At 37.2% G+C, this 27,818-nt stretch overlaps 2 protein-coding genes across 5 annotated transcripts; one reads left to right on the forward strand and one right to left on the reverse strand.

The window, feature by feature from the left end:
• Window positions 1-2: 2 nt before the first annotated feature.
• LOC114351913 (trans-1,2-dihydrobenzene-1,2-diol dehydrogenase) lies at window positions 3-6,465 on the forward strand. 3 transcript variants are annotated; one of them, XM_028303259.1, is made up of 7 exons: window positions 1,777-2,037; window positions 2,116-2,147; window positions 3,349-3,556; window positions 4,013-4,304; window positions 4,536-4,782; window positions 4,905-5,055; window positions 6,176-6,465. In XM_028303259.1, exons 3-7 carry the CDS (start codon window positions 3,349-3,351, stop codon window positions 6,271-6,273), a joined length of 996 nt encoding a protein of 331 aa, XP_028159060.1. In that variant the 5' UTR covers window positions 1,777-2,037; window positions 2,116-2,147; the 3' UTR covers window positions 6,274-6,465. The 3 variants fall into 3 exon arrangements, with proteins under 3 accessions (XP_028159058.1, XP_028159060.1, XP_028159059.1); XM_028303257.1 differs by lacking the exons at window positions 1,777-2,037; window positions 2,116-2,147 and adding an exon at window positions 3-279; XM_028303258.1 differs by having other exon boundaries at window positions 1,778-2,147.
• On the reverse strand, window positions 6,340-20,828 carry Oat (Ornithine aminotransferase precursor). 2 transcript variants are annotated; one of them, XM_028303261.1, is made up of 10 exons: window positions 20,721-20,828; window positions 19,725-19,831; window positions 17,611-17,749; window positions 17,154-17,322; window positions 10,454-10,594; window positions 9,941-10,100; window positions 9,364-9,491; window positions 8,774-8,851; window positions 8,553-8,691; window positions 6,340-7,011 (listed from the first exon to the last, which is right to left on the reverse strand). In XM_028303261.1, the coding sequence occupies exons 2-10, from the start codon at window positions 19,828-19,830 to the stop codon at window positions 6,845-6,847; spliced, it is 1,227 nt and encodes a 408-aa protein (XP_028159062.1). In that variant the 5' UTR covers window position 19,831; window positions 20,721-20,828; the 3' UTR covers window positions 6,340-6,844. The 2 variants fall into 2 exon arrangements, with proteins under 2 accessions (XP_028159062.1, XP_028159061.1); XM_028303260.1 differs by lacking the exons at window positions 17,154-17,322; window positions 17,611-17,749; window positions 19,725-19,831; window positions 20,721-20,828 and adding exons at window positions 11,787-11,955; window positions 12,227-12,386.
• Between the last annotated feature and the right edge of the window lie 6,990 nt (window positions 20,829-27,818).

Here is a 27,818-nt window from a genome sequence, read left to right on the forward strand (position 1 = left end):
GTCACAAATTTTGTCACGAGGTTTGCTTTTGGTCGTCTTGTGATTGCGATGTTTAAAAATAATTGTAATTGTATTAAAAAAAGTATAAAAACTTTAAAGGAAGGTGTTGTGCTATAAAATAAACTATACGAAAGCTAAAAGTAACAATCAATTGGAAACAATCATACTTAAACCTAAAGAAAATAATAGTCTAACAACAAACAATAAATTCCAGTTAAAAACTTTTGATTAATGTCCGACAATCAGATAAATAATATTATGCCAGGTGTGAATCAAGAGGTAAGCCTAAATCAACAGTCTCATAATCTCATTTGTGTCTAGTATCCTATTTTAGCTGTTTCATCTATCTTTCACTTCGTAAGTGACGGTTTTTAACCAGTCGCGGTCTTATTTAAAACTTAATTTTCTTTTTATGCTCATGCGAAAAATATACCCATATTGCCTTAAATCACTGATTTCCTAGATGCCTTTCCTGTTCAATTTGTTTCTTTATGACAAATGTTTGAAAAAAAAGGTAAAATAATTATTTCATAGAAATCAATTCAAACATTATTCAGTTTTATAATTCATCTAAAGGATATGTAATATTTTGTCCTTGTTATGGATTATTAAATATGATGGATCAAGACAAAACCCAACTAACCCATTCTTATACGGCATTCCAAACAAAAGTTTTAAAAATTTATAATTGATATACCTAAAATGGTTTATCTGTTTATTGTCCACTAAAGTTCAGTCTCAATGCCTTTCTTTGCTTTTATTAATTTTCATTTTAATAAAATATTCAACGATAAAGAATGGTCTTGAAAAATTTTAATAATATCTAATTGCCTATTGGCATAGTGGGAATCAAGCCTATGGCGTTTATCTTGCCTATTCCAATTCCAAAAAAAATATTTGGAAAATTCTGTATGTATAATGATTAAATTCTGTATTCAATGTTATTGATAAAACCCTATTTAATCTACCCAAGAAAAGAGTGTAGACTCTTGTCTTTTAAATGCATGTCATGAATATGAATGGTGTCATTATTATGATGAAACATTGTATAATAATACAATAATTGATTATTTAAATCTTAACTCCTTAATAGTATTAAGGCATTGTATCTCTATCATTTAATTTTTAGGTCTCATTTAAGGGCTCAAAAATTACAACAGTATAAATTCTTATCATATTTAACATCCAGACTAATTTCTGGGCTTTTTTCAAATATTTTTTTCTGAAATCAGGCCTCTTTTGTATTTATTTATTTTATTTGGAACTAAAACAATTTCAATTTTGTTCAATTATCAAATTTATTCAGTGGAATTTCCAATGGCTTTGATTGTAAACAAATTAATTTAGCACTCTTTTTCCATTTAAAGTGGATATTACAAAGAGGAATAGGTGTGAAAAGTATTAGTAATTAAGGCCACCAGCCAGTTAAATTAGTTTTTAAAGTACCTATTAACAACTAATTTATTTTACTTAATTATCTAATTAACATTTTAAATTAGGATTATTCAAACTTTCACACATCATTTACTACAGAAAAATATTTTTCTAACTGTTGACTGCATGCAAAAAGTGCATACTATTTATTACCTTTATATAGCAAAGCTCGTAAATAGTGTCGTAAACACCATGCGACTGTTTGTCCAACAAATTACTACCTATTAACCTCCTTGACCAGTGGAAATGTACTCTAAAACTATGAATTATGTCTGCGCCTATAAATATCTAAGTATGCCTCTGCCTGCCTTATGGCACATATGGACTGTTCAATTAGTCCATAGTCATAATGCCGCTAAGGCACTCGGCAGATCATAATTACTTACGTACACGCCGGAGAATATACTTACGCGAGGACAAATCTCAGAATACCTACATACTTCACGAAGTAATCCAAGATAACAAGACTTTAAGAACACAACATTTTTGTATACCTAGTTATCATTGAAGATAAGAAAAGTACAGATGTGTGTACATACACATTATCTACATACTTTTTTGTTTCATGCATTTCGTACGTGGCTAGGTATTTAGTACACCTAAGTAAGTTTCTGCTATCGGTGCTTAAATTACAGATCAAATTTCGTAATCGTTTGTAGTAAACTGAGCGAATTATTTTAGTTGGTGGTGTGGTCGCGAACACTTCAATTCAGGTCAGTGCTACTAACAATTATTTTAATTAGGTAGGATTAGTTTGGTTCTAGAGTTAGACGCCATGGAATTAAGTACAATTTTTCTTGTTTTTTTTTAACATTATTATGATTATGTTGTTTTACTTTTGGCTTTGCTTCTTCATAGAGATTTTACTTATTACTAAATATACTAAAGTATTAGCTACTTGTTTTCCACCTACTTATACAAATTGCTGTTTTAGTCGGCAATTTAAATTGAAGTGTACTTTAAAATCGATATTTATGAGGATTTTTAATGTTACTCACATTCTACATTGTGCAACGAACAATCGAAATTATCGTATCTGCCTGCTAAACGAACACTTTTCAGGTCAGGCATTGTAAAATTATCTTTTAAAGTCGTGCTAATACTTTAATTCAGTAAGTAATTACAAGATGTTATCGCCATGTTCAGTATAATAAAGTACTAATCATTCATAGAGCAGATGATATGTAATTAGATAAGCAGCAAACAAAATAAACAAACTAGGATAAGGTGGAAAGTAAATATTTTACGTGTCTCCTTCAAAATATAATTATGTGGTAAATGTACTTTCCAGCTCTTACAACTCTTTTTACCCGACTGCGCCAGAAGGAGGGTTATTTCACTAAGTGTTTCCTCCTTTATTTAGGTAACTATTCAGGTAAAATGTTAAGTAACCTTCTACTTACTTATTTCAAGATTGTTTGTTATTTCACTTTCTCAAGAACTTTCTTTAAAACTTATCTTTGTTATTTACTTACGTATGACGTCTCATTTGCCGTCAATAAAAATGACCCTTCGATCGATCTTAAATACACCTTCTACTTCGTTTCAGCCAAATAACGTGCACTGCTGGACAAAGGCCTCCCCCAAGGATTTCCATTACGATCGATCCAGCACTGCCCGCATCCAGGTTCTTCACGCGACTTTCACCAGATCGTACACCTTTTAGTAGCCCGAGATTAAACACTCATTCACACTAGCATCTTGTTTTTCTGACTCTTCTGTCACCATCATTACAAAAATCCATGGGCCCAACTAGTTCATCCATCACCCTCCATTTAGTCTCCACAGCAGGAGCTTGACCCCTCTCTTTATTACCAGAGACGAATGAAGAATGTGACCTATACTCGCCACGTTACGCTCTGGCCTGACGGAGTTCGACTGATTATGGCGTTGAAATAACAACTTTCTTTCCAGATGGGTACTCAACTGAAATGGGGCATAGCCGGGGTCGGCATGATAGCCCACGACTTCCTGACGGCCATGGGCACGCTGCCCGCAGGACAGCACAAGGTCGTGGCCATCGCCGGCAAAGACATCGAGCGAGTGCACCGATTGGCCACGCTCCACAAAATCAGCACGGCATACGAAGGCTACGAAGCGCTTGCACGTGACGATTCAATAGGTACTTACTCTATTGTTTTAGTATCATCCTCAATTTCCTGAGTCAATTTCATTCATTGTCACTCTATTGGCGAAAATCTCTATCATTACGACTCTATTGATCTATCTGCTTAAACAGGACTTGCATGTCGAAAGAGAAGCACTTCCTGTAGGTCTTGAAATTATTCCTTGAATCATCCATTATGTTGATACTTTATACAAATTTAAATAAATATAGCGATCTGATTAGGCACTGCATCATACTCCAATCCGATAATAATAATTCAAAACTGCAGTTATATTAATTGTATAATTTATAACGGATTGAATTCGGATTGATATGCAGTACATAATCGCCCTTACTTAAGATTTATTTGATACCCTATATTAGTTTAGCTACTGATTACTAATCCTATATCACCGCGCTGTTGTCAACTGACTTCAAAGATATAATAGGAGTTAATTATCTTATTTCCAGACATAGTATTCGTGAGTGTTTTAAACTTGCAACACTATGAAGTCACTAAGCTAATGTTAGAACATGGCAAAAACGTATTGTGCGAGAAACCAATGGGCATGACATACAATCAAATCAAGTCCCTGGTAGATTTGGCGCGCGAAAAAAAACTGTTCCTCCTTGAGGGGATGTGGTCGCGGTTCTTTCCTGCTTACGACGCTTTGGACAAACACATATCCGCTGGCGGGCTCGGGGACATCTATCACATCAGCGTACAGTTCGGGGTTGAGATTAACGAGATTGAGAGGAATCTGTAAGACTTTTATTTGCATACCAGCTTTTATTAACACAGCATCGTGTTGCGGGTCATTATCGTCCGTGCAATTAAAGCAAATTAACAATTTTTGCCTCCGTCACCTTCAAAGTCTTGCTTACAATCTTCAGTATTGATCGACATGTCACGTTTTTTGTCTAGCTCAATCTATAAAATTAAGCGGGTCTCAACTCTTACAAGATCATCCTCAAAATTTCCATGAAATTTCAGGATGAAGGATCTAGGTGGAGGAGCAGTGTTAGATCTGGGGATATACATGTTGCAACTGGTTCAGTTTGTGTACAAGGAGCCTCCGGCAGACATAGTGTGCACGGGGCACCTTAGCAAGGCAGGAGTGGACGAGTCCATATCTTGCGCGCTGAAGTACAAGGACGGCCGCACCGCAACCATCGCAGCTCACACACGTGCCACGATGACGAACAGGGCAGAAATCATCGGGACCAAAGGCACAGTAGCTGTAAGTCTAACAAAGTACAAAACTACTTCAACCTCTCTTGACAAAGAAACATTCGACAAAGATATTTTCGAAATAGTCCCCTAGACAAAGTTACTTGACTGAAGTAACCGATTTACTTTCAGCTGGAATATTTCTGGTGTCCCACGGCACTGCACTTATCGGCAGCCAACAGCACGGAGTGGACGCTCCCTAAGGGCCTGTACAAATTCCACTTCCACAACAGTGCTGGCCTGAGCTACCAAATACAAGAGTGCTGGGACTGCATCAATAAAGGTATATTTTTTGTCCTAATCTCTTGTACCGTCGACAGCACATCAGACTTCACAGTTTTGTTGCACAATCAATCTTATTAAAAGTACATAAGATGCCACAGTGTCTACGCCATCTTAGCCAGTTTTTTATTTATTTATTTATTTAAAGACTTTATTGCACACACAACAATGTTCTGTACAAAAAGGCGAGCTTAATGCCATACGTCATTCTCTACCAGCTGACCTTTTAATGGTAACTCGACTTGCGTGGTATATGCCAATACAGATTTACATGAAGGTTCATTATTATGTGCGACCATGACTTTTCATAGTTGCATTGCCAAGTCGATGCCGGCGAGGTAATTATTAAATGCATGATCGACGTTTCATCTCAGTTCGCGTCACATCCTGGCTTAATTCGGGCCCTGGCGACTGTCGAACTGTTTGGGTTGGCACTTAAATTTCTTATTGCAAAGTTCTTTGAACTTTATTATGGATGGACATGATGAGAGATTCTGTGATTGTAAGAATTAATTAGGTAATATTATAATGACCCTAGAAAGTCGTTTCAAGTAGGAGTGATGTTGGAAAAATCCAAAAATGTGATGTTCAAATTGTGACATCTCAGGGAGATTTCACTGTAACGAAGAAATTATTGTTTCTTTAATAAGATTTCCAAATAAAGTTTTGAAGCAGCTGTCAATTTTAACAGAGTTCTTTAAAATATTCTTACGTAATAATTGCACACGATTGCATGTCTTCGATGATCATTAAAACATTTTAATGCTAGATTGTCTTATTATACCTATTTCACTTTCACGAAACACGATTGCATATTTATAGCAGTGAAGTGCCTAACCGACTTTACATTTATATTCTTGTAAAAATTAAAAGAATGTGTTAAATATAAAGAGCACGAGACGTAGGTATAGGTTAGCTACCCTGTACCTGTAATAGTTAAACTTATTGGGGATTTTTATTGTCCTTAGTTTTATTTTAATTATCAGACCTTACGAAGCAAGTGAAATTTTTCACTGAAATCAGCTCAAAAAAATTGAACAAGTACTTAAAAAGTAAGCTTTAAAAAAATAAAGTCATAAGTCACGTACTTATATTTTTTTAATGTAAGAAAATTTTTGCAGGTTTACTAGAAAGCCCTAAGATGAGCCTGGAAGAGTCGGTCCTGATGGCCAAGCTGACGGACACGATGCGAGCACAGCTAGGCGTCCTCGAGGATTGACTTCATTAGTTAACTCAATTCATAGCTTTAATACACCGTGCAAACTTACTTTAAGTACTTAATTCCTATCAACTAGCTTTATCGTAAGCTAAGAATCGCTTTAAACTTATCGTAACACCAAGTGCCAGTAAAACCACGAACAAATTTGTGATATTGTTGCCTTTATTCTAGTACACACGTTTCGCGGTATACCTATATTTAAAAAGTACAGTATTTTACCTCGACTAACTGTGATTATGAGGGTGTTGTGAGACGCTTGTTTAAAATAATATTGCATATTATTATAATAATAAATTTATTGTAAAATATATCGATCATTTCATTGCACGATTCTTCTACAGAACAATAACATGACAGATCAATATTTTTAATATATTATTTTTCGAAAACTTATAAATAATAAAATACTCTTGTAAAGCTCTGCCCAAAAATCTCAGTCTGCGCTTATTTTAAAGTAGATTACGTTAAACATTAATCATTTCACATAAAATAGGAGTCCTTGTTTAAGCAACATTCGCTGTGACCGCTTCTCGGTCGTGTAAAGGAGATGAGACCTGAGGCAGATGAGAGTTTATTTGTCGAAGCTTTCGAAGACCTTTCTGATGATGTTGGCTCCGTCGCGGACCTGCTCCTCGGTGATGACGAGCGGCGGCGCCAGGCGGATGACCTGCCCGTGGGTGGTCTTTGTCAGCAGACCGGCGTCCCGTAGTCTGACGATCACGTCGTACGCTGGAATGCCTGAAATAGAAAGAAATATGAAAACGGGAAAACCTGTCGTGATAAAGACATTGTAGGTACAAGTGCGGGCACCAAAAGAACATTGCTTCAATAAAATGTGGTAAGTAATGCATTATTTATTAGTGAGAACTGGTGATAAAACCATCCAAGAGGTAAAAGATAAGGTAGAATTGAATATTTTCTTTTTGTTGGTATGTTTTTCGTACTATTTGAAAAACGTGACTTTGTATTTTAACCTATCATTGTTGTATTACTCTAGCACAATTGTCTCATTCAACTAATTTATTCCGTTCGTATTGTTTGCATTCATCCTGTTTGTAAACATCAATAATTTTTATGACATCATTATATTCTTCTAGCGTTTGTTTGTTGTAGTATGTGGTCGGATAGAATAAAAGTTTGTAATAACTTTAAAAAAAAACCGACTTCAAATGCGTGAACACAAATAATACCTATTCAACAAAAAAATAATCGTTCAAATTGGTTCATAATCGGCGGAGATATTGCGTATAAAAAAGTTCATCCCCAATTTTCCATTCCACCCTTGGGGGTGAAATATTTTCTTCAAATTCGCATGAAACCACCCTTTTAATAATACCTATTCAACAAAAAAACAATCGTTCAAATTGGTTTATAATCGGCGGAGATATTGCGTATAAAAAAGTTCATCCCCAATTTTGCAACCTTGGGGGTTGTTTTTTTATTATTAAATTTAAATGGAACCACCCATGAGGTATTACCTATACGCCGAAAAAAGATTTGTTCAAATCGGTTCATAATTGGCGGAGTTATCGCGTAACAAACATAGAAAAAAAAAACATACGGGTCGAATTGAGAACCTCCTCCTTTTTTTGAAGTAGGTTGAAAACAAGAGTCGATGACCAAAAAGGCGTTTAAAGAATTTTCCTGCTCTGAACAACTGCCTGTTATACCTAACCGTAATTTACGTTTTATATCGGAAAATGCACAAAAAACACACATTAGGCACGGGGGCAGCCACCGGATGATCGGACTATGACCCGCCACAAATTACCTAGGCGGATGGGTCATTCGTTTCGTCAGCAAGTAGGCAGGTTAGGAACGATATTAGTTATTTACTCTTCATTATCACCATGTGACACGCCTTATCTATTGCGTCAGAATCGTAAATTTTTGCCTTACATTTACATAAACTCCAAGTTTTCCATTTTGTTCGTCAACATAGATAAAGCAATTTTATTTTTAGCTTTCAATGACAAATGGTTGAATAAAACGATTTATTAAAGTCTTGCAAACAAGACAAAAATAGCTGTTTTTAACACAACACAACAATATATGACGCAAAAGGCGGACAAAAACATTCATCGCCAAGATTACATGAGTTACCCCTATCGATTATATCTAATGCGTAATAAAGGCCATTCTATGAACTTTAAAATGATCGATAAGGCGTGTCCTTCGCTTGATCGGTTTCTAAATAAAATTTATCTTACCGGGCGGTAAAATTTGCCAGGATGTTATTAGTAAAATAGGACTGTCTATTGAATTCTATCTATACTTACTGTCGTGCACCACCATCGCGCACATTAGTCCGCGCCCCCTGACGAGGGTGACTTTGTCTTTGGGGATCTTTCTCAGTTCTTCAAGTAGCACTTTTCCCAACTTTTCTGCTCTCTCGGGCAGTTTTTCATCTAATAATACCTATTAAACAAAACAATAATTTAGATCCAATCAACCAAACGGTCATTTGTATAAAATAAGTTTCTTACAAAACATTAGATACCTTCATTGCTTCCATGGCGACCGCACAAGCCAAGGGATTGCCGCCATACGTTGACCCATGGGTTCCAGGTTTGATGACCTGTAAAGAGAGACATTTAGTTTAATGGATATTAGTAATTTGTATTGCACAAATGACTAATTAGTCCCGTTAGCCTCTCGTACAAAACTATGCTCGTGTCATAAGTGGGCTTACCACATGGAATACGAACCCGCGTTTCTCGGAAAACGAGTCGGCCAGTCCGACCCCTTCACTGTTCGGGTATCGTGGCTTCAACATAATTATCATTATCATATTATGCCTTAATCTACTTAGTCCACTTCTGAGCCTAAAGTCTCTTTTCAGTCATAGGCAAATACCTACTAGCATAAGGTAGCCCTGCAGTCCAGAATTGGGCACTCCTCACAGAGTGACAGATCCATAGCTACTCAAGTCTCAATAAACCAGTAAGATTATGCAGTTTTAATAATTAACAGCCTGGCTGGCTCCGAACGTGTACTTATCTTCGTATCAACAGCCTCTCGAATAAAGATGAGTTTTGTCGTGTCATTAAATGTAGCTTAATGCTTAGTTTAAGATCTGCGCGAACTTACATTCATGACTTCGTGGCTCGCCAGCACTGCGGAGACCGGCAAAACGCCGCCGCTCAGAGCCTTGCCCAGAATAAGAATGTCGGGCTTCACGTCCTCGTGCTGAACAGCCAGCAACTTGCCTGTGCGACCTTAATCGAAAAAAAAATGTAAGTGACCTCATTTACGCAGAAATAGTTACATCGACATCTAAATACAACATCCAAAATTATCACTATGTATCAAAGTGTTTAGCCCAGAACAGACGGTGAATCGCAACTGCAACGAAACTGCAACTTTCTGATGATTCTGATGAATGAAACTGAAAGTTTCACACTGGTCGCGTCATGTGTGGTATCTCAACGGACGCTATGGTAGAAACTTAAATGCAACTCAAAAGTAACTAGCAGTTGCAGTTTCGTTGCAGTTGCGTTTCACCATCTTTTCTGGGCCTTAGTGTTCTTCAGGAAACCATATTTAATAATAAAAATTGCGTCGTTTCAGAATAGCAGATCAATGATCATTCATAATAATATGTCCTAATTTAGGTTTATCTTTAAGCTTAGGTAAAGTGACCGACGGAATCAGTCCCTAGTCTCACCTAATCCAGTTTGTACTTCGTCAGCAATCCACAGCACATTGTACTTGGTGCAGAGTTCGCGAACCTTCTTCAGGTAGCCATCGTCCGGGATCACGGTGCCGGCTTCTCCCTGGATGGGCTCCACCATGAACGCGGCCACTGTCGGGTCTTGTAATTCTTTCTGAAAAGTACCAAAAAAGTTAATCTAGCTCATTATCTCACGAAATCAGTCCAAAGGATAAACGACGGTCGGCTTTCAGAATCGGCCCATTTTTCTGTTCCGATTGTCGTTATTTTCACAATTTCATTAGTTTCGCCACGATTACGCATGCGAATTAAACTTTGACCATTATCTACTTAGTTTACATCATCGTCATTTATTCCATAATACTACTAAGAGCGCGATTATTGTTATAGATTTATTTTTCTTTAAAGCCACTAACGTAACTTTTCTATTTCTGGCGCTTCCTGTTCTCAACCTGAGGCTTGAGTTTCTTCAAATTAAAACGCTATGTAGTAAATGAAAAAGTTTACCTCTAAAGCTTCAACGTCGTTGTAAGGGATGAGCTTAAAGCCAGGCATGTAGGGGCCGAAGCCCTGGTAGCAGGTCGGGTCCGATGAGGCCGACACCGCCGACATGGTGCGACCCCAGAAGTTGCCTTCGGCGAATATAATCTGTAAAGTTGGACAAAACCCTGTAAATACTGAGTTCACTGGACATAGAATGTAACACAATTCGTAGTTCTAGAAATACATTATAAGCAAATAAAAGAAACAGGACTACGAACTTTGAAGGTACTGTTGACATTCTAATTATTGTTACATACTTGTCAAAGAAATATAGGTACAATTAAAATGTGGTTAGATCTAGTTTCACTGTTCATATAAGATCTTCTTGACCTCGTAGTCATACGTTAGTATAAATAAGTAACTGGATAAATCCAGTAAATCCTGATAGAAACAATAAGTAATTGTATTCCAAGATAGGTAGTTAAGTAGTACGTCCTTTATTTATTTGCCTACATTCACTACACAAGTGCACATTCCTAATCGCAATGGCTTTTAATACTTATGTAGGTACTTTGATATCATTCTGGTATCTTGTTTATTTAGAAGTCTACGCACACACTACATCTAATAAAAACAAATATCTGAAATAATCCAATAGGTTTTTAAAATGGAATAAATAAAGCTTGCATTTTTAAGATAGCATGATGACGTATTGAATACTGTAAAGGTTCGGCCAAACCAATGCGATCAGCCTGCGTGCGCCATGGCGAAGGCGATGACGATCAACGCGTTTAAGTCTAATTGCCGGCTGCACGCGTTAGTTTAAGGCCCGGATTCCACCAAAACGGAAACAAGAAGAGATGTAGGTATTTTGAATAACTAATCAAACCTCTAACGAACCTTTTTTTTTTTCGTCAGGAAAATACATTGATTTGTATACTTTGTTCTAAAAACTTAATGTATTAACATAATCAGATGAAAGAGACTGGATCCCACAACACAGGGAATCCTAGTGTGGGAACTAGTGCCTTACTTTGTGTACATGTAAACTTTTGAAACAAATAAATTTTTATTATTTTTTTTATTTATACTTACCAGCCGCGGGGCAGCTAGTGGGTTATGTGGGGTTCTCCCTGCCAGAAAAGCAGGGCCTACCCACTAAAAAACATGACGTTGCCCTCGGTAGCCATATATCACTATAAGTAGGCGTTTTGCCTCAAGCATGCGTCCGCGTTCCCTGCTCGGCATTCGGCTCGCTTAGTGCGCGCGCAGCCCCAAACCAAGGAAGGTGTCTGTACGCCTTCAACCTCCTGCGAGCGGCACGACACGTGCTGCGCTGTCGCAACCTCTAACGAACCTTAGCTTGTCCCTCGGGTATCTTCTTGACGTCGTAGCCCCACTTGCGCGCGATCTTGCAGGCGCTCTCACCGCCCTCCACACCGGTATTCATGGCCAGCAGCCGGTCGAAGCCGAGTAGGCTCGTCATGAACTTCTCATATCTACCCAGTTGGTCAGAGTAGAATGCTCTGGAAAAATTGACAGCTGTTCAGAAGGACGTCAATTCGTCTTTACTAAGAAAGATCATCAATTCGTCTTACAAGGATTCGTAGAGAAGAGTCGTTCAAGGCCCAAAGAGACTTGACAACGTGTAAAGTTCATCATCAAATCGTTATGTTTAGATAACAAATCAAAAGAGAAATCCTTTTCGCTTCCATTACAAAGGATAAAACTGCGGTCATAATTTTAATTGCCGCTATTCGAATGCACTTACTAACATTTATAATTTTGATGCATTACCTGGAGACTAGTGTTAGCTTCTCTGCCTGCTTTTTGAGTGCGGCGATAATTCTGGGATGGCAGTGGCCCTGGTTCACTGCGGAGTATGCGCTCAGGAAGTCATAATACTTCTTGCCTTCAACGTCCCATACGAACACTCCTGAAAATAGAAAGAAACCACATAATTATGTGTTAAACCTAAAGTTTATCACCACTGAGCTTAAAAGCTCATCAGGAAGTAGTTGTTTAGCACTGCGCTTAATTTTATTAAATCGTTACGTAGAAACAAGTCATCAGTTTTTGAAGAAACGTGCTTCGAACTAGGGATTGCAATCCGGTCCGGCGGATCCGGTAATCCGGCGGATCCGGTGTGTTTTTGGACCTACCGGATCCGGTGAGTCGGCGCCGGATCCGGTGGCGGATCCGGTAAAGCAAAAAATACGCGAACATGCACTGGGAAAGTCGAGCGCGCGCGCATTTGCTAGATCGCTAGACGTGCCGCAACACTACATTGCATTTTCCTTTTCAAAAAATAAATGCTTCTTGTTTTATTGTTTCTTAGGAGTCAGATTGTTTCTTAAAAAGAACTGAAGTTGAATTTACAAAAGTACAAAAAAGACTGTTTTGTTGATTTAAGTCTGTGTACCTAGATTATTAATAAGAGTTTAATAGTATTATTACTTAAGTACTTTCAGATACTAACATACAGCAATAAGTGAGAGTCAGACTGATTACTAATTTTATTATTTAGAATTGTCATAATTTTATTAGTACAAATTAGTACTTACCAAAAATTACAATTAATACCGAAAAATATAAATAAAAGTGACTTTATTTTGCATAAATACGTATTTCCTTTTTCNTTTTTTCATACAAATTATTTTTCCCGCTAACTCCCGTTCTCATGGGAATTTTGCAATATCCTGTTGTAACTAAGCTTTAAGTTTACTAAGGTACCTGCCAAATTTGAAGCGTCTAACTTAAGCGGTTTAGATTTTTCATACAAAAGGATTTTCCCGTTAATTCCCGTTCCCGTGGGAATTTCTAAGTATACTATAACCTGCCCAGGAGTAATAAGAATAATTGTGCCAAGTTTCGTTTAAATCCGTCGAGTAGTTTTTGTTTCTATAAGGAACATACAGACAGACAGACAAAAATTTTACTGATTGCATTTTTGCCATCAGTATCGATCACTAATTTCACCCTCACCCCCCTCGAGATCACCCTCTAATAGTTATTTTGAAAATATATTTCATGTACAGAATTGACCTTTCTCCAGATTTATTATAAGTACTAGCTTTGGTCGCCCGCTACTTTTGGACAAACCGTTCTCGTGCCTATCTTCGACAAAGTAGAAAATATACGTATAATAATTAATAACTAGAGATTGCAAACCGGGCCCGGTCACCGGACCCGGTAGGTGAAACAACTTGTGTTGTTTATACCAAATCTACCAAAGTTTTTTTCCTTTCACATACAACGTGTTTCTGACAATATCCTGTAACTCTAGGAGTTAAATCCACTTTAAATAATCGCATGGCATTATTTTTTTTGTTTAATTCAACAATTTCTTTCGCCTTATTTTTCATCTATCTATGTATAGTTACTTATATTACTTATAATAAATCTGTAGAGAGGTACATGAAATATATTTTCAAAATAACTGTTAGGGGGTGATTAGTGATCGATACTGATGCCAAAAATGCAATCAGTAAAATTTTTGTCTGTCTGTCTGTATGTTCCTTATGTTCCTTATAGAAACAAAAACTACTCGACGGATTTTAACGAAACTTGGTACAATTATTGTTCATACTCCTGGGCAGGTTATAGTATACTTAGGAATTCCCACGGGAACGGGAATTAGCGGGAAAATCCTTTTGTATGAAAAATCTAAACCGCTTAAGTTAGACGCTTCAAATTTGGCAGGTACCTTAGTAAACTTAAAGCTTAGTTACAACAGGATATTGCAAAATTCCCATGGGAACGGGAGTTAGCGGGAAAAAACATTTGTATGAAAAAATCTAAACCGCGTAAGATAGATGAAGGGGGTAAAACTGGATCCACGCGTACGAAGTCGCGGGCGGCCGCTAGTACAACATAATTCTCTTTTTCTCTTCTGCCTCGCCTTATTCCGATTCCCATTACACGAGGTCGACTTTCCCAATCATGCGCCTTCCATTTGATTCTATCTTGAATGCATAAAATAATTCGCCATAGTTAAATAAATTGAACTGGGTGTCAATTTTGGTACAAACTCTAATTAATAAGATGGATGATTATTATCTTCGAAAATATGCGTATAGGAACACAAATGTTCTTAAGACATTTTAACTAGTTTTTATTCATAGGATAGCCTTAAAGTTACGGGAAATTAAAAGGAACACGTATAGAAATTTTCATAAAACACTTTAACGCCCATAATATTCGCAAACGGTGAAGCAGCAAATCCAACACACAGCGTTGTATAAAGCTCTGCGATTCGTTCGTGTCACCCTGTGCGTGCACGCGCACTGTGAGACCTAATAGTAATGTTTGTGAATGCGAGCGTAAAGGTAACACACAACCCGGCCGGGTCCGCCGGGCCCAGCCGGGTTGGCGACGAAAGTAACCGGGCCCGGCCGGGTTGAGAAACATACCGGGTTGCGATCTCTATTTAATACCTCTCTCCGTCCAATGGCTCGTCACCCGCAAGCTCCAAAGCCTTGAAAAGGGCCACTTCAACCAGCATATTCCTATCAAGCCTCGCGAGTTGGATTCGTCTATCCTTATTCATCCCAGTGCAGCCGTTCCTTTACTATGGTTGATGCTCTTCCTTGCACTCTCTTGAACAACTCTAGTGTTATCTACTGTGGCTGCCCCTCTTCCTTGCACCCTCCTGCACGACTGCGTTGCTAAGTCTTACAGCTGGTCCAAGATTCGACTCCAAAAATCAACAACCGGTTCATATTAAAACGCTGAAGAGTTTGTTTGTTAGTTTGTTTGAACGCGCTAATCTCAGAAACTAGTGGTATGATTTAAATAATTAGTTTTGTGTGTACTAGCTAGTAAATTGAGGAAGGCTATAGGATATATGCCATCACGCTACGACTAATAGAGACGAAGCAGTAAAGAAAAATGTTGCAAGCACGGGAAATTGTATTCAAATTATTTTCACGCGTATGAAATTGATTTTGTGGCGTCGAACCTTGGACCAGGCGTACGGTTAGGCAACGCAGTCGTGCAGTAGGGTGCAAGGAAGAGGGGCAGCCATAGTAGATAACACTGAGTTGTTCAGGAGAGTGCAGAGAAGAGGTGCAGCAACCGTAGTTAAGGATGAAGGAGGAACAAGGATAGGTAAATCCTGTGGGTAAATCCAACTCGTGAGGCTTGACAGGGATACGCTGGTTAAGGCGCCCCTTTTCAAGGTTTGGGACCCTGCGGGTATATTTTCTACTTTGTCGAAGATAAGCACGAGAACAGTTTGTCCAAAACATATGAATTTGGTCTTATTCAATGCAGGATTGAATGTCCTTCAAATGTCATGAAGATCAGTTTTCGATACACTAAGTCTATTACGCAGTATAACAGTAAAACCGCAAAAATGGCCCTTTCGAGGGGCCCCACCACTTAAGCACAACTCCGCCGAAGTCGAAAACCTACGATAGTATTAATGGGCAACAAATGAAGCCATTAAAACAATAAAATCTTTTGTTGGAATTATTTCCGATTTAAAATCTAATTCTATGGCCTAAACGTTACGAAAATTAATTAACTTCCACAATATCGAAATATGACGATTTAATGTGTAAACCAAAATAAGGCGAAGTTTTGAGGTGGTTTGAGTTTTGTTGCATAAAAATAATCTTAAACATGTTTTTTTTTTCTTTTTTTTTAATCGGGGGTGCTGGGCCCCTGGTTATAGTGGGCCCCTAGGCACTGGCCTAAAGTGCCTTATGGATAATACGGCACTGGCTACAATAACGCTACTCACTACGACTACGCTACGCTACGCGCTACGACAATGCTACGCTAACCTACAGTTTTCGTAGCCGTTTATTCTATTGCGTTAGATCAGTCTTTCCCAAAGTGGGCGATAACGCNGCCCAATTAAAATGTGGTTAGATCTAGTTTCACTGTTCATTAAGATCTTCTTGACCTCGTAGTCATACGTTAGTATAAATAAGTAACTGGATAAATCCAGTAAATCCTTATAGAAACAATAAGTAATTGTATTCCAAGATAGAAGTTAAGTAGTGCGTCCTTTATTTATTTGCCTACATTCACTGCACAAGTGCACATCCCTAATCGCAATGACTTATCAGTAGGATTACTTTGTTATCAGTCTGTTATCTTGTTTATTTTGAAGTCTACGCACCTCAGATCATAGAAGGGACGCACAGTCTACATTTAATAATAATAAATGTCATCTAAAATAATCCAATAGGTTTTTAAAATAGGATCTATAAAGCTTAGCTCTACAAAAGATATCATGATAACGTGCCTGCGTTAGCGATAGCGATGGCGATCAATGCAAATTTAATTCTAATTGGCATCGTGCACGCCGGCTGCACGCGTTGGTTTAAGGCCCGGATTCCACCAAAACGGAAACAAGAGGAGATGTGTTTTGAATAACCAATCAAACCTTTAACGAACCTTTTTTTTCGTCCGGAAAATACATTGATTTGTATACCCACCAGCCGCGGGGGCAGGTAGTGGGTTATGTGGGGTTCTCCCTGCCAGAAAAGCAGGGCCTACCCACTAAAAAACATGACGTTGCCCTCGGTAGCCATATGAGTCGGGAACGCGGGACATCACTATAGGTAGGCGTTTTGCCTCAAGCATGCGTCCGCGTTCCCTGCTCGGCATTCGGCTCGCTTAGTGCGCGCGCAGCCCCAAACCAAGGAAGGTACGCCTTCAACCTCCTGCGAGCGGCACGAAACGTGCTGCGCCGTCGCAACCTCTAACGAACCTTAGCTTGTCCCTCGGGTATCTTCTTGACGTCGTAGCCCCACTTGCGCGCGATCTTGCAGGCGCTCTCACCGCCCTCCACACCGGTATTCATGGCCAGCAGCCGGTCGAAGCCGAGTAGGCTCGTCATGAACTTCTCATATCTACCCAGTTGGTCAGAGTAGAATGCTCTGGAAAAATTGTGAAAGAAATATGTTAAAAAAACAACTGATAGCAGTAAGAAAGATCATCAATTCGTCTTATAAGGATTCGTTGAGTTTCAAGGCCCAATGAGATTTGACAGCATGTGGCGTAAACTCATCAGCAAATCGTTATGTGTAACGGTGTAGATAACATAATGAAAAGAGACATTATCTTTTCACTCTCCCATTTTCAAAGGGGAAAGGCTTCCTTAGCTCCAGATTATCTAAGTTAGCTCCCGTACATTCGAATGCACATTTATAATTTTAATGCGTTACCTGGAGACTAGTGTTAGCTTCTCTGCCTGCTTTTTGAGTGCGGCGATAATTCTGGGATGGCAGTGGCCCTGGTTCACTGCGGAGTATGCGCTCAGGAAGTCATAATACTTCTTGCCTTCAACGTCCCATACGAACACTCCTGAAAATAGAAAGAAACCACATAATTATGTGTTAAACCTAAAGTTTATCACCACTGAGCTTAAAAGCTCATCAGGAAGTAGTTGTTTAGCACTGCGCTTAATTTTATTAAATCGTTACGTAGAAACAAGTCATCAGTTTTTGAAGAAACGTGCTTCGAAGTTCGAACACAGTAGGGATTCGAGGGAACCCAATCTGTAGTAATATCTATTGTCTATTACGTTGAGCTTAAAGTAATACTTTTAAAAACAAAACAAAGTAGGTAGATTTAGAAAACTGAGGTAGGTACTTACCTACGAGAGTTAAATTATACATCATGTGCGTGAATATGTCACGACGTAGGTAGGTACTACTGTATGTAAAATCTTGGATCAAAGTTAATCCCCGTGTTAATTTTAGTAGTACAGCAGTCATCTTAGTTAATCAAATAAAGGGTTGCCCAGAAGAAAGTTCACTTTTGAAAATTCAATGAAACGAAAACTGTAAATTTTTGTAGAACTTTAACTATTGCAATTTAAAGGAAATTTAGTGCAATTTATTTTAAAATTTACTTTCTTTTATAAATTTTATCGTACATGTGATTCCCTTGACGTTTACAACATTCGGTCAACATACCTACATAAAAATTTTGGAAAACTTTCGTTAGAGTTACCTCAAAATAGATTCAGGATGGATGAATGCTGCAGAGTTTTTGGATTATTAGTGTATACTCTGCTCATAAGGTAACCCCACAAAAAGAAGTCTGCTGGAATGAGATTAGGGCTTCTTAGAGGTAGTGAGATTTCACCCCTGATTAATTGGTTTGTTGCATTGAAAGGATGATTAATTTTTGAGAGCGCTATACTGGTAGGCTGAAAAGCTTTTTGATTTCAAAGCTGCAAGATTCGCAAGGCTATGACCGGAGCACTTGGTTTTATCAAGATGGGGCTACGTATCACACTTCAAATGAGAGCATTTAGATGGTAAGAGACATGTTCCCACAAAAAAATAATTTCAGGCAGGGGTGACATCTCCTGGCCTCCAGGAAGCCCTGATTTCACTCCAGAAAATTCTTTTTTGTGGTGTTACATTGAGAATAGAGTATACTTTTATAATCCAACAGCCATGCAGCAACTGAAGCCGAGTATTCGGCAAAAAAGTTGAAAATAGCTTTCGAGGTAATTCTAACGAACGCATTCCAAGATTTTGATACACGTTGATCGAATGTTGTAAGCGTCAAGGAAATCTCCTAGGCGATGTAATTTAATAAAGGTAAATATTAAAATAAATTGCATAAAATTTCCTTTAAATTGCAATAGTTAAAGTTCTATAAAAATGTAGAGTTTTACGTTTCCTTGAATTTTCAAAAGTGAACTTTCTTCTGGGCCACCCTGTATCTAGACTGCTATCTAAAGAGCTGAAAAATTACTACTGTTGATAAGACACTTGGGAATACCACTCTGTGTTTGATTTACGATACATTTAATTTACGTACCTACTTAGTAAATAATCTTGACTTTTAGAATTTTTTTTAGAATATTATTTCGCATGTTAGAAAATGCAATTTTTAAATCATTCATTTAAAGTTTAAACCATATTTTTAGAGCTAATTGCATTACCTGAAATTGTCTGAAACACTAACTTGTTGTTGTTACTAAACATAAGAAACTGTAACTCGTACTTAGTAGATACCTACTCGTGCAGTCAGCGTCAAATAGTTCATGACACCCTAATAAGCTCGCTAAGTACCTAATATGTTCGCAACACGTCTTTGTTACGGATTACTAATGTTTGGCCAAAAAACGTTTCCCAAATTATCACATCGCAAACAACGTTTCGCAAATTTTCATTTGGCAAAACAACTTATTTATTATAAGTATAGATAAGGTTTTACTGTCACCTTTTTGATCACAGTGGGTGTCACGAACTATTTGATGCTGACTGTACGTGTAGGTAGGACTAGGTACTTTACCTATAATGTTTAATTTGTGACTTACCTTCGCCTCGAGACAGTGCTACTTTTACTGGGGCGTAGTTGCGGCATCCGTACTCATCTTCCAATGCGAAGATCTCTTGAGAGGACAAAACCTTGTTGTCGACCATTCTTTAACAAATAAGTTTCAGTTAAAAAAAATCTGATCGGTCGAGTTTCGACTCGAGATAGGCTGAAATGTTATTCCTGAATCAATATGCATTATGTAAAATAGTACCTTGACTATTAAGTCCGCAATACATCTAAGACCATCATATAAAGGTAAATAGTGGAGGATAACGGTACATACTATCACAGTAGATAAATCATCATAAGTATAGGTATACATACTATACTGTGATAGTATTGTCGCATCCAAAGTTTTATTCATGATGTACAGTTCTAAAATTAATTAAAATGACTTTATTACAGAAACATTACGGTTAAATCTAGTAAGATTATTTTGAAATGTAAACCAATACTTCACGATTGTTTGCTAAACGTTTAAAATAAAATATTATAAGCAAAAATATATAAAGTTGTAAGTCAGCTCAACTGATTATTATATATGGCTTTCAGTGTAAAGGAAAATCCACGCACAACCGTAGCACTTCGTAACTCGTAGCTATCGTAGCTAACTTAAGTTATCGCGTTTTCAGTAATATTTTCGAAATATTGTATGTAAATGTCTAAGCTAATTAAACGATGAGTCAAACAGGGTTACTCCTGATCTTGAAGGTTTTTGAATAGGTATTTGAGTGTGATTATTCAACTTAAAACAAAATTATAAATTTATTAAGTGAATCCTTAAAAACAAATCAAAGTAAAAATATAAGTAACGGAAACTGCTTACCTATTGAACCTATTAATGATTTCTGATAAACGTTAGTCCTTTATAAGTTATCAAGTTATTCTTATTTTAATTTGAGATATTTTTACTAGTTACCCACTTATATCTTTTCTAGATATAGAATGTAAGTAGATGATATAATTTATAAACAAAATATATAAAAACACATACCTTAAGTGAGTAAAAATATATCGTAAAACGTGTAGATATTATCTAGAAGTGTCTTCACAGGCGTGACGAAAATGAATGCGGAGCGAGTCCCTGAACTTTCTTATATAGCTCAAACATCAATGAGATTGTACGAATACAAACAACGAACCCTGATTAGATACAGCATGAATGGAAAGATGCCATTTAATTAATTAACTGCCAATGGTTCGGGCAGTGAACGCATAAAGTGTCTAATAAATCTTTAATATAGATTCAATTATAAATAAGTTTATTGTTTTTACAATGTTATCTCGTAGTCGTTAAATATAAATGTTAGCCTACCTACCTCTGGACATCTAATTATTTCCGTCGTGTTAGGATGAAGTAAAAAGTCTTCAACAAATACGCAAGTAACATAATCGCAAATTATTGAAGATTTTAAGGAATATTTTATGATGATAAATTATAGACGTGGGTAGATACCAATATAACATAGATTTTTTGAAATTAACATTCTTCCCATTCAAACGGTCCACATACTATAGGCGCCTACAAGTCAAACATTACGAGTAAGTGCTACATAAATAAAATAAAAATGTATAAATTCCAAGCGACATTGTTCAAGCTTACGTGTTTTAAAAAGTTCAATGTCACACACGATACGCGAAATGGTTCGGTCAACTCGGGAGGAGTGTTTCTGCGTCCAAAAATAGCCGTCGACTGACGGGCGACAGAAGTATTAGTTGGTCTACATTCTATACCAACAGTGATCGATGAAAAATATTCCACGCATCTTCGATTGTATTACATCATAATACCATCATCTCACTCGTATTGTTTGATATTAGGCTTTAATGACGTGAGTTTATTTTGATTGGTTTGAGAAGAAAAGGCATTACGGTTATACGTAGTATAAAATCTACTATTCTTATCTCAATTTGGCATGAGAGCTTTCCTTTTCCAGGAGGCTGACCGGTCATGTTGGCGCGGTACTTTCAGGAATTGCGCATATTTAAACTGATGAACGTCAGCATATTTATCGCCATACAAAAACACAGATTATTGTGAGTTATTATTGACCATGTTATGAACTTATTTTTAAGTTGTCGTATCAAGGGTAGATCTGGTGTCATCAGTTGTTTGTTAGCACTTAGACTTACCTAGACTTATTTATTTCAAAATTATTTCAAGATTCTTATTTAAGTACCTATAGGAACCTAAATTAAAACTGAGGTTTAAAACTCAAAAATGGCTGAACTTTATTTACAATAAACAGATTTTTTAAAAACTAAGGCAAACTTAACTCTACACAAAATAAAAATATACTTAAACTTATTTTACTCAAAAATAAAAGTGTGTCCGTGAGGCAAAGAGGCGAGAATGCTGGCTGCATTTCCTCGCCGAATGGCAATACTAAGCCTTTGTGCAAGGAAAGAGCCAGCATTTAGATTTTCCGAAATTTTAATTAATTTAGGGGAAATGGTCCGAAATGCTGAACCCATTTTAATTATCTTAATTTTTTTGGATTCGTCTTCGTTCCGAATAGCAAATTATAAGAATATTAGTAAGTAGGTATCCTACTAATTAATTACCTACCTAATTAATTTTTAACTAAGTAAATTAGGTTGTTACTACTATTTTAAAACAGTCAAGATTGACAACACTAACCAACCCGCGTTATCTTAATATTTTAATGGTTACTTACTGTTATCAGAGAAGCAATTGTCAGACGTATATTTCAAGCGAAAAGTGCTTAACTATAATTTCATACTCATAAATTAATAATCCCCTATGAATGCATCAAATTGACTTTGTTTGAGAAAAAATATAAAAGTAAATAGGTAGGTAGGTACATAGTGTTAGTAATCTTTCACGTGTCATTTTATTGCGGTTACTTATAAAAATATACCTACCTACTAATCAACTATGTCTAAATAGTCAACAGCAGCCATTATCGTTTAATAAAATCCTTTTACAAATATTGAATGGTCGTCGAGGTAGTCTGCAAAGACAATAGATCTTGAACCTAATAGAGGACAAGATAGTAATTTAAGTATAAGTACCCACTGGGCCCGAATTAATGATGGCCAGAACCGCCCCAAAATATAATAATAAAAGCCTGTTTTGTGCAGTATCAATACGGTATGAATGGGATGAAATTCCTCCCCTAAGTCTTTTTTTCCTTGCACAGAATTAGGTACTACTAGCTTTCCGCCCGTGGCTTCGCCCGCGTGGAATTTTGTCTGTCACAGAAAAACTTTATCGCGCGCGTCCCTGTTTCAAAAACCGGGATAAAAACTATCCTATGTTCTTTCCCGGGACTCAAACTATCTCTATGCCAAATTTCATCAAAATCGGTTGCGAGGTTTAAGCGGGAAAGCGTAACAGACAGACAGACAGACAGACAGACAGAGTTACTTTCGCATTTATACCTAATATTAGTTGGGATAAAGCGCCTGTACGGGTGGGAGGCAGTGGTTGTAAGGCACCGCTCCCGTGCCCGGGATATGTGGTCAGGAAGGGAACTAACTCCCTAGTGAGCCTAGAGTCCCTATTCCCGAAGACACTAAGTCCCTAGAGCCCTAGCCCTGCCTAACAATAGATACTTAGACATAATAAGGGCAGGTAGGCGGCGGGGACCCGCTGCCAGCCCGGCAGACTCACCGGACTGATCATAGCGACGGCTAAGTAAGGGTGTCTTGGCCACAGCGGGGGGAAATGAGACACAACGACGGGACGGTTGTTATCTGTTTTATTGCTGTTTCTTAGGCCTCAGCCTCTAACTTAGCGGGCAGCGGGGCGGCGGCGGCGGCGCGGGAGCGGCAGGATCTTATGCGTAAAATCAAATAGACCGGTTCTCGAAAACAGCGGCGCGGCAGCGGGCAACGAGCGGGCAGCGGCGAGGGAGCGGGCAGCGCACTCCTTCTTTGGCCCACAATAAATCGAGCGTTAGGAATAAATTTGAATCGAAATAAAATTGTCGCCGTTGTTCAGACATTTCGTTTGCGAATAAAAACAAATATCTCGACAACACAACCCCGAACACAACACTTCGCCGCTAAAGCGCCGCGCGAGCTGCCCGCTTGTTTCGAGAACGGGTCTGCGTTGCCCGCTAAGTTCGAGGCTGAGGCCTTATTGCTATTTATACATGATTTACTTAGTATACACAATTATAAGTAGGTATTTGCTAGTGTGCCGTCGGTGTAGAGTGCCGACGGTGCACGTTCAGGGTTCATGAGTCGCCCGGCGGTCGATGCTGACGGTGCAGCAGGATGTACGATCGTGCTCGTACAGCGCCAGAAGGTTATTTTCGATTATGATTGTTTTTCAAAGTGCTTGGACGGACGAATAATTCGTCCAAGTCAAGGTGTGATGTTACTGAAATAAACTTACTTAAGTATGTTTCAGGGGCAGTCAAACATTATTGTAATGTTACAATCACATTGAACGAAAGAAGAGCCCGGGTTCGATTCCCGTGTCGGGCGGACGTTTTTGGGTTTATGTAGGTACTGTGTGGATTAACCTTGTTAAAGAAACCCAAGAGAATTGGTGCAATGACGGTCATACTTGATGAAAGTTAAACGTTAACGATTTCGAGTGAAGTGATGCGCGGTGCACTCGTCATGTCTGTGTCAATATCAACAACTAAGTACCTAAGTACTGTACTAACTCCTCCTGAATCAATAACGTAAACAGTAGATATTTTTCGCAGCCTACTGTGATGGCGAGTGGTGGTGACAGTTAGTTGTGACTTGTGACCACAGATATGGATTAGAGTAGATCAGCGTCGGACTGGCCATACAGTCAGGGTGGCATTTGCCAGCCGGGCCCCAGCCTGCGCGGGCCCCCCACGGCCTGGGTTGCGGGGCATGCGGCAACCGTAGCACAGGGGGCCCGCGCAGCGTGGCCCCTGTGCTACGGTAGCCCGCGTGCATGTCTCGGAAACTATGCGTCGTACAAAAAAATTGTACAGTCATAATAATTTGTAGAAAATTGCTTTGCCTACAAATATCTATATATATAAAAATGAAACCCGTTTCGCGTTGTCACGGCATCACGTGTGAACGGCTGAACCGATTTCGATAATTCTTTTTTTTAAATGTTTGTGGAAGTCCAAGGATGGTTCTTACGGAAAAAAATATTAAGAAAATCTCTACGCTAAGGCGGTACGAAGTTCGCCGGGTCAGCTAGTGTTAACCCTTAATTTGAATTTGTCCGGTAGGGCGGACACTAACTTTAGAAACCAAGTAGGGGGTGTTGTAAATGTTATTTTTATTTTATTCTACAATATTATTGTTTTATAACCTCTGAAAAAGTTTGTAGAAAGTGAACTTTGACGTTCGCAAATAAGTATCTGTCAGTCGCGAACAAAATGTCAGCGAAGAGACAGTCATCTGTTTTCGATAAGGTAAATTATTTTTTTTTTCAGTGTTTTGCTGTTAAAAGCTCATTGTTTTTGCAATTCGTTTAACAATAATACGTGTATGATAATGTTTAGCTGAAATTCATAACATTTTATACATGTTTTGGTGTTTTTTTACTCGCTTGATCTCTTTGTCCGGCACAGCGGACATTGTCAATTACTCACTGATATTCATAAAACAACTTTGTCCGCTGTGGCGGACATAGTCAAATTTAGGTTGTTTTGCGGTTATGGGTGTTTTCTTGTGTTTTTTTTTGTTTTTCATTTGTCTGAGGCATGCGCGTGCTTCAAGAATATTGGCTTTAGTCCCTAGAACCCGCTTCCTCAGACGCAAGTGAGAAATCTGATACCGATTTTGAAATGCTTGATAAATGTGCCTCTACTAACTCAAACTATTCACCTGCACCCTCTATCGAAATGATAATGATGTGATCTCTCTCTAATATAAATATTAGCTTTAGCTTCTCTTATAACGTTGCAGGTATTGTCAAAAAAAGACAGTGGTGTTCTGCATAAAGTTTCAAACGCGCCTTTGCTTTGTGATGGGCAAAAATGCAAGAAACTGTTTTTAGATTTCCATACCAAATGATTGTTTTATGTGTTCGTTTTTAATGTTACGCTTAATTACTTACTTAATTTTTCTTGCCAAAACACCAATTTCCAAGGTGTTTTATTCTCAATACTATAAAAATTCTTAATAAAATTAGTTTATAAAAAATATACCAATGGAGCCTGGTATAAATAAAAATATAATTGATATGTTAGAGGCAAAAGCATCAAGTATGCCAAAGGAAAATAAATATTGCTCGTTAATATTTGACGAGATGGCGTTAAAGAAACGGATAATTTATAACGAAATTGCTGATAAAGTGGATGGCTACGTGGATTATGGAGAGGGCGAGAACATGGGACGAGAAAAGAAAATTGCAGACCATGCGTTAGTGTTTATGATACAGGGTGCTAAACATAAATACAAACAATATATTGCGCACTATTTTGTGGAAGGCACAATATCAACAGCAAAACTGGCAAAAATTATATCGGACATCATCAAAAAATTAAAAGAAATCGGATTTATGGTTCTAACAACAGTTTGTGATCAGGGATCTACAAATATAGGAGCTCTTAACATGTTAAAAAGAAACTGTGGACAAGGCATAGATAGCAACTTTTTCTCTGTAAATAATGACAAAATTTTTATAATCTATGACATCCCTCACTTGTTCAAATCATTACGAAACAATTTCTTTAAAAGTGGAAATATGTCTTTCGATGGAAAAATTGCACAATGGAGGCATTTGGTAGTTGCAGAAGAACACAACAGAAATTTTTTAAATTTTAAAAAACTGAAGAGTACCATTGTAAATCCAACATTCAAAACTAAGATGAGGGTGAAGTATGCTGCGCATGCTCTGAGTAATACCGTGGCAGCTATTTTAAAAATGATGGCATGGAAAGAAGTTTCTGATTGCAATGATACAGCATTTGTGATTGAACAGTTAGATAAACTATTTGATTGTACAAATGGTCCATCATCTTTAAATGACGTAAAGAAAGGGATCCGGGAAAATGTTTCCACATCAAGTAATCACATTGAGTCTTGGACCTTTTATACTGATAAGTTAAAAACCATGTGCGCGAGTATGCGCGGGGTGAGTGTAATTAATGAGAGACGACACGATACTTGTGGTTTGAACGATGTTTATTGCTCCGATCAATTGTATTACACTGACTCAATTTACATGACAACTTATTTAAATAGAAGTTAATATATAGAAAACTTATGTGTGTATACGGCACATTACTTCCCCCTTTGAAAAGGAAATAAAATTAATAAGTATAAAGTAAGTTAAAAAACAATGGTAAAAAAAATTTGCTAAAAATTAGTAAAGTTCTATCCACATTTTTATTTATTATGTTTATACATTTTATACTGATTTTATTTCGTATACATTGATATAATTTTATTAATTAATAAGTGACGGATTACACATTTATTAAAATTTCAAATGTTATACAATTCATGTTTCCAAAAATATATTATGCAAACGTGTTTTTTAATTTTTATGCCATAAATTACAAGGTTTGCAATGTTTTTTAATATTGATACAATTTCCGTGAATATAATTTAAAAATAAGAAACTAAGTAATGACACATTAATTTGAAAGAAAGTATGTAAAAAAAAAAAAATATCAGTCACATTATGTAAAGAACGTATATAATAAATATTACAATTATTTTCGAAAGTTTTAACCAATGACATTAGTGTAGATAATAAAATATTATGAGTATACATACCATATAAAATACAATAGTACACAGTAAATACACAATATATTGTTAAAATAAAATAGGATGATTTGCTATTTAAAAAAATATTATCTNCCAATAAAAACCACCTGTTATAGGGGCATTTTTTGGAGAAGTTGATCAAATAACCAAAAAACACGAATTTAAAAGCAGAATTTTTTTGTATTTTATTAGTATCGCCTGTTATTTAGCATTATTATTGTTTTTATTTTATCAGGATATACCTCTTAGTTTAAAGGTTATTACGTTTTCTTTACGAGAAGTAATTGGAAGAAAAAAAATTCTATAAAAAATTTAAAAAAAATCTCAAAAAATTTTTGACCTCTTTTTTCTCGAAAAATAATAGGTCTAGTTTCACATATTTTCATATGTGCACTTTTTTTTT

Source organism: Ostrinia furnacalis, unplaced genomic scaffold (genome assembly GCF_004193835.3).
Source record: "Ostrinia furnacalis isolate ACB-3 unplaced genomic scaffold, ASM419383v2 OfSCF1226, whole genome shotgun sequence".
Lineage (NCBI taxonomy): Eukaryota > Metazoa > Arthropoda > Insecta > Lepidoptera > Crambidae > Ostrinia > Ostrinia furnacalis.

Coding starts and splice junctions, on each gene's coding strand:
- LOC114351913 (XM_028303257.1), top strand. CDS start 232: ATGTCCGACAATCAGATAAATAATATTATGCCAGGTGTGAATCAAGAG. Junction 280..3,348: donor TGCCAGGTGTGAATCAAGAG/GTAAGCCTAAAT, acceptor CTTTCTTTCCAG/ATGGGTACTCAACTGAAATG. Junction 3,557..4,012: donor TGCACGTGACGATTCAATAG/GTACTTACTCTA, acceptor TCTTATTTCCAG/ACATAGTATTCGTGAGTGTT.
- Oat (XM_028303261.1), bottom strand. CDS start 19,830: ATGGTCGACAACAAGGTTTTGTCCTCTCAAGAGATCTTCGCATTGGAA. Junction 17,750..19,724: donor AGCACTGTCTCGAGGCGAAG/GTAAGTCACAAA, acceptor TTCTATTTTCAG/GAGTGTTCGTATGGGACGTT. Junction 8,692..8,773: donor TCGCCATGGAAGCAATGAAG/GTATCTAATGTT, acceptor TTTGTTTAATAG/GTATTATTAGATGAAAAACT.